Source organism: Colletotrichum navitas, assembly GCF_030913465.1.
Source record: "Colletotrichum navitas strain CBS 125086 chromosome Unknown LY79scaffold_109, whole genome shotgun sequence".
Taxonomy (NCBI): Eukaryota; Fungi; Ascomycota; class Sordariomycetes; order Glomerellales; family Glomerellaceae; genus Colletotrichum; species Colletotrichum navitas.
Window position 1 is genome coordinate 22,189 of NW_026850655.1, and position 6,513 is coordinate 28,701.

The window sequence follows — 6,513 nt, forward strand, 5'->3', positions numbered from 1 at the left end:
GTGGGCCCGAGTGACGGTCCTGCTTGCTGCTCGAGAGTTGATGGCGGTGCTTGTCTGCGTGTGTGATGAAGAAGACGAAAATATCTTGCCTGGCTAGCTTGACTTGGATTTGTATTCACCATGGGATCTTTTGAGAGACCATCGGAGTTAGCAGCGTTTCTCATATCGTGAGGACATGAAGGCCTGGGGAAGAGGTGTATGTATACTGAAATCAGGGAACCGGGACGGGTGTCGATCTTGTCGCGCGTCCAGGCGTTATTTTTCGTTTAGCTTCACACTTAAGCTCTGTCTGTGAAGGGAGGATGTCGAAGCTCAAAAGATCGGACGCTGGCGCCTACCTGGGAGAGAGTCAGCTAGCTGCAAAGGGATGGCTGGCTTCTCTTGGATCTTACCTTTGGTTGTAGGCAGTTGATTCTCGTTTTTAGGGTTAGCCCTAAGAAGCTATCACCATCCGAGTTGAGAACTGAGCCATCGTCAAAAACAGGCCATCTAACGGTCCTTGCGGCTCTTAGGTGACGACGATCCGCGCTTGCGTTTCCTGCCTTTCTCTGAAAGAGCGTGGACAATTTTTCTATTCGAATAATTGTTTGCGAGTCCGTCCAAGTTGTCCCAGTCGCTGTCGGCATGCTCAAAAGACCTTGGATAGAGTTGGACGGAAGGCCACACCTTGGCAACCGACTTGACTGGGTTCGAATGTCTCTCCGTGGAGTGTGAGAATGAATTCGGTCGGGAGGGCGGCTGGCTTTGGGAGCCGTCAAGAGTATCAAGTGTGGATTGACGTCGTCAGAAGTTCGTGATTTTGATTTGGGAGGCCTAAATGTGACAGGACGAGTGACAGGACGAGGGGCGGGGGGGTTTTACTGGTCTAGTGAAGCCGACGTAGAGGTGCTTCTGTTGGCGAAATGCGGGGACGAAAATCCTGACGGAGGCACGCAAGTACTGAAATCCAGCAAATTCGAGCACCACCAGGAAGTCTGAGGGGTTGTGTGAAGGCCGAATTCCTCGTAACGATGCAGCCGAGTTGAGTGGTGCCATGGTGAATGTGTAGAAGGAGGGCACTGAGACGAGGCTTTTCGAATCCACGAGAATGCGCGATGGAGCAAGAAGAGTGTGGCTTCGCGTGGAAACAGACTGAGCGAAATTCCAAGTGAGCGGCAGTGACGAAACTGGTTGTCCTGTTAAGAAACTACGTATGAACCGAAGAACGGGTAAATGGCGGTGATACGCCACATCTGTGGCGGTCGCCACTGGCACTCGCCACACGAAGCTATTCCAGCTTCACAACAGTGGCCATAGTAGTATATCTTATAGTAAGAAGCCTATATAAAAGAATATTATTACTAACTCTTTTATAGGCCTAATATAGTAGTAAATCTGTTTACTAGAATAGTAGTATTTACTTTTCTACTTAAGTATTTAGACTATCTTTTAAATACTAGTAATAAGGTTTTATTAATATTACTATCTATATAAAATAAATTATCTATATTATAGTATATAGGATAATATAAAAAGGGGCTAAAGTAAATTAATCTTTCTAACTAGAGATTAAAACTTATTATAAAGAAGATATAATATAAATAGCTATATAAAGTACCTAGAGAAAGGTTTTCTCTTTATTAATAATAATATTTATTATTTTATTTAGAATATTACTCTTATTTATATTTAATCTTAAATATTATTATAGCTTTACTATTATAGTGTTTTATAGTTAGATTAGCCTTTATATGTACTAGACCTTAACCTAGTTAAGTATATCTAGAAGCTAGTAAAGAATAAGTTAAAGAATATATACCTTAAAGTATTTAAGGTAAAGAATAATAAAGTAGATATAAAGTTATTTAAAGAGAAATTACAAGAGGTATAGTAGGTAGTACTATAAGATACTATTAGCTATCTTATAGAGTTAATACTATAGTGCTTATAAGCTATATAGTAGGCCTAGAGATAGTATATATAATACTAGTTAATAAATAATAATCTTTTAATTAACTATACTCCTACTAAATTATACCCCCAAGCTCCTGCTCTGTCCCCTATCGCGTCTTCTCTTCGACCGCTGACCGCAATTGAGTGCATCTATCGCTCTCTCTATGTCAGCTCAAGGCTAATTAGATCTCTACGCTCATGACCTTGCCTATTGCAATTTTCCGGCCGACGTAGACTCTCTATTTAGACACGATTGATACAAGACTGCCCTGCCGTGACTATGTCCTGCCTCGCCTCAGCTATTTAGTTTCCACAAGGCTAACCTGCGACTAGAGTGCCGCCTTGGAAGTTCCTTTATGTACGTGCTCCTGTAAACTAAAACCTATAGTCACATGCAAAAAGTCTAGGCCTACCCCCTTATTTCCCTCTAGCCTATATATCTACCCTATTACTTTTACTATAAATAGAACTATAAAATTAATAATATATATAGGGAGGAGCATAGATGCTGTGGCTTTTGTGGCTAGGTAAACGAGACTGAACAAGATTTAAAATCTCGTTCGGTCCCTAGACCCACTCTTCTTCTCTCCTCATCTTCTTGGTTTGGCCCTGCCTTCTTCAGCTTCCTCTGTCTTTTTGGTGAACACGACGGGCCTCTCACAGCTCCACGCGCCTTAAGCGACAAGTTCTACTAGGTTTTCATATGTTTGCTGGATTAAGTAAGTAGCTTATCTGGATTGAATGTCTTGTGTCGATGGCGTCATTATTGCCATCACCACCTCACCACCCTTATCATTGCTAAACAATGATTGCCTTCTGCGCCCTCTTATTTACACCTATTAATTGTATTACCTACCCCCTTACTTAAAGTCAAATTGTGGCAGGAGAATCCGGAACTGATGACTTGTAAGGATGCTTGCAATAGAGCCTGAGGGACCAAGAGCAGAGTGGCTAGAACAGCGGGGAATTAAGCCACGCTCATGTTGCCTGTTACCACAGAACGCCGGTAAGTACTTTTCCAACGTCGGAGTCCTATGTACTACTAGAACGAGATTGAGAGTCTCGTTCGGTCTCGCTCAGCTGGTACGTACGTGGTGGGCTGGGTACGTAGCCTCAACCTCATGTGCCGTGCATATTGATCAAAAAGGCGCCTGTTTCCATTAGGTTAAAGCAGTTACAGGGGCTGTGTCCACAAGTCAGTGGCACTACCAGGTCGACCTTGGCGGGATTTTTCCCCAACAAGGTCAAACATGTCGTTCTTTAGCCTTTCTAGATTTCAATAGCTGCGCCTTGTGCATTGCGTTCTTTCAGCGGCACAAATGTAGCAGCATCTGGTCGCGGTCGGCGGGAGTGGCGGATCTGAGCCTTGACCAAGAACTTATGAGGTCTCTTATCAGAGGGTTTGCGTCTGGGAATCTTCAATAGTCTTGATCAAGGCTTGCCTGCTGATGTGTGAACAAGACTGAACGAGACTTTAAATCTCGTTCGGTCCTTCCTGGTGTTGGCTCTGCCTCCCTCCACACCTTCCTTCCTTCCCAACTGGCCGACCGACCGCACTTACTTCCTCCTCAACCCATCATCAACTCTTCACCATTGCACACGATGCAGTACCATCATGGGCGTCCCCCGACTGGGCCGAACTTGCTCGCAACATACTCAAACAGAGAGACAGACCCATCTATTCCTTGACGTGTCGCGTTTAGACGCCCTCTCTCCAGATACAAACCAGCACAAATGGACGGAACACCAAAGAGGTCCATCCCACTATCCATTTGTCCACCAGCGCCCGTCACAACGCGCCAGACAACAACAGCACTCAGTGAGACGACGCCATTAACTCAATCACTTGAAAAAGCGCAGGTAGCCAACCAATCCATCCATCATTTTTACTACCCTTGCTCTGTTACATGCTTGTACAAATGCGGCTGACGTGCGCCATTCTTCACAACAGTATTGCTTGTTTGTTGCCGATCTCGGCTTCATCGACCGCACAAGTCAGCTTCCCAAGCTCAGCGCAGAGGTCGACGAGTCCCTCTCCCAGTTTAATCCTAAAACTGCGACTGACATCCGCCTCGCCTACGTTGCCGACACTACCAAGTTCCGCAAGACCCGCGAGATAGTGGAAAGAGGCTTGTCTACACCCGACAAAAGGCGCCTACGAAACATGGCCAAAGCCGAGAGCCGCCGTCGATGCACCGAGAACCTCTCCCAGTACCACGCTGAGCTTGACAGCCTCTGTGGAGGTCGCCGCTCTTGGCTGCCACAAAGTGTTGATATTGACGCACTCTCGTACGATACAGTGCTGGACCTCCGCAAGATAATCACGTGGTCAATCAAGCATGGAGAGCGACTAGACAGCCTTTGGGAACCCGGTGGACACCTGCACCGCGTCCATTACAAGAAGAAATCGCTCGACGCTGTGTGGAAGCGCCTTTCGCGACAACCCAGCGGCGCCAACTCTGACTATTCAAACATCAGCAACAAGAACCATCAACAAAACCAAGACCTCGAACCTTACCAAAAAAGCGCCCGAGACGGGGAGGAGGCAAACGGCTCAGACGGTGAGAGTGGCGGCGGCGCAGTGGAATTTGATGATCGGCCTGAGAACGGTGATTGGAACCCAGATTATGTCGATTCATCTTATGTGAGTACCTTTATCACTTCTTGTCCCGTCACACTGAAGCTGTTTTGATCTTTAATCGGCGGTTTGCTACAGGATCATGGCAGCGATGTAGATGCCGAGGAAGAACCCGTCGAACAAGCACGCAAAGCACGTAGAGCCCAAAGCGATGGCCGCAGTGTCTCCATGGAGCTAGACGACAGCTTCCCGTTCTCCCGCGTGAAGTTGAGCCCTCCCGAAAGCATCCGTAGCCCGGGTAACAACAGCCTTTTTATACCACACAGTCTCTCTACCGTGGAGGAGCAAAGTGCTCTTGCACCGGTCGAACCCCAGGAGAACAACCTCTTGCCAGAAGACGGGTCAATCGACGGCAAGGGACCTCTCGCTGCAGACACACCTCCGTCCCTCACCGCGCCTCGCTCTTTCGAGACGCCACCTTCGCCTTCCAGCCTGCCTTGCGATCCGCTTCCTGCAGCGGTTACCATCTCGAGGGGCTCTTCTGTCGGATTGAAGCGGCAGAGGTCAACGTCAGGCAAGGCTCGTTCGGCGTCTGAGCCGTCTGAAAAAGACAGGGAGGCAGCTTCCGAGAACTCCAACAAGAAGCTCGACTGTCCCAAACGGCCGCGTGTAGCAATTTCCCCCGAGCTGTTTGACCTGAGGGTGAGACATGGCTTCAATGCTCAATGCCTGGCGGACGGCCAGAACGTTGAAGGAACTGTTATCGCGGAAATCCTCGATACAGTTTGCGCGCTGTGTCCCTTATCGATGATGCTCCTAGACCCACTTGTATCTCACAAGAACATCATTCCCCAACGCTTGAGAGACGACTTCCTCGCCCAGAAAGACATGACTATTCTCTATCCGATAAACCTAACGTCCCGAGGCAAGCATTGGGTTCTGGTTTCGGCATCGGCAACTTCAGTCAGCATCTTTGATTCACTACCCAGTGCGATTGACCAGAACGAGTTGACTGACTTGCTACGCCCCGTTTTGTCTCTGGTTGGAGGAGCAACAGCCCCGCGCAACGTGGTTTGTCCGCGACAGTCAAACACGACGGATTGTGGTGTCGCCGTCATCGTCAACGCGTTGTACGTGATCGCCGGCCAAGATATCCCAGCAAAAACAAATTACTCGGTCTGGCGCCGCGTCCTTCTAACCTTCTGTGCAGGTGGGAACGCTGTCACGGATTTCCTGCCAGAGGACTCGGCACAGCACGTTGCCGTGAGCACCCACGACATGCCGCTTCCGCCAGCACTTCCCACGACAATGACCGAGGCTAGCTTCGCCTCGTGGGACGAAAAGAACCGGGAGTACCGTCAAAGGGTAATGGACCACGCGCGTGCACAGCTCGATGCAAGGCGGAGTCAACATCAACAGATGATGACGACGCTAGAAGACGTGGTTGTTGTCTTTGGGGCGCTCCGACGCTCGGGGTTTAGCAGCACGCAGGGCATGGATCAGATCCAAGAGGAGCTTGCAAACTGCCATTCCGCGCTGCAGAGTTTGGCAAGACTCCGCCGGACCGAGAACTCCATGATGGCCGACCTCAAAGCAAGATGCGCGCGACTCGCTGACGCACAACGCCGTCGGACAGGGACCCTAATGGAGCTGGCTAGGGTGATTGACGCGATGCCAAACCGTGAGGTACTTAACCATCACTTGGCAGCTTTGCGCCCGTGGGATGCGTTTGATACATAAGGACTGCTGGAGCATGGAGTACATAACAACACACAGATGGTGCATAAGCATCATGTTACAGTCAAGGAGCTTTGCCATTATTAGCTACAATTCGAATTAACTTAACTTGCCACGTATATTAGAAATTCCTGTGCACTGGTAGTGAGGGTGACGTCTTGAGTAGGCGCTTCGGTTGATTTTGACCCGGTCTACCATGTACATGTGCCTTTGAATGAAAACCCGCCAGGATCTCTGTGATGTCGGGCGTCTGGATGACATTCGGT

The 6,513-nt window shown here is 48.6% G+C and overlaps 1 protein-coding gene across 1 annotated transcript; it reads left to right on the forward strand.

The window, feature by feature from the left end:
* Window positions 1–4,096: 4,096 nt before the first annotated feature.
* On the forward strand, window positions 4,097–5,641 carry LY79DRAFT_500493 (uncharacterized protein; the record flags this gene model as incomplete). Its single annotated transcript, XM_060553359.1, has 2 exons — window positions 4,097–4,576; window positions 4,649–5,641. Coding segments are annotated over 2 exons (1,473 nt in total), but the record flags the coding sequence as incomplete, so codon positions are not given.
* Between the last annotated feature and the right edge of the window lie 872 nt (window positions 5,642–6,513).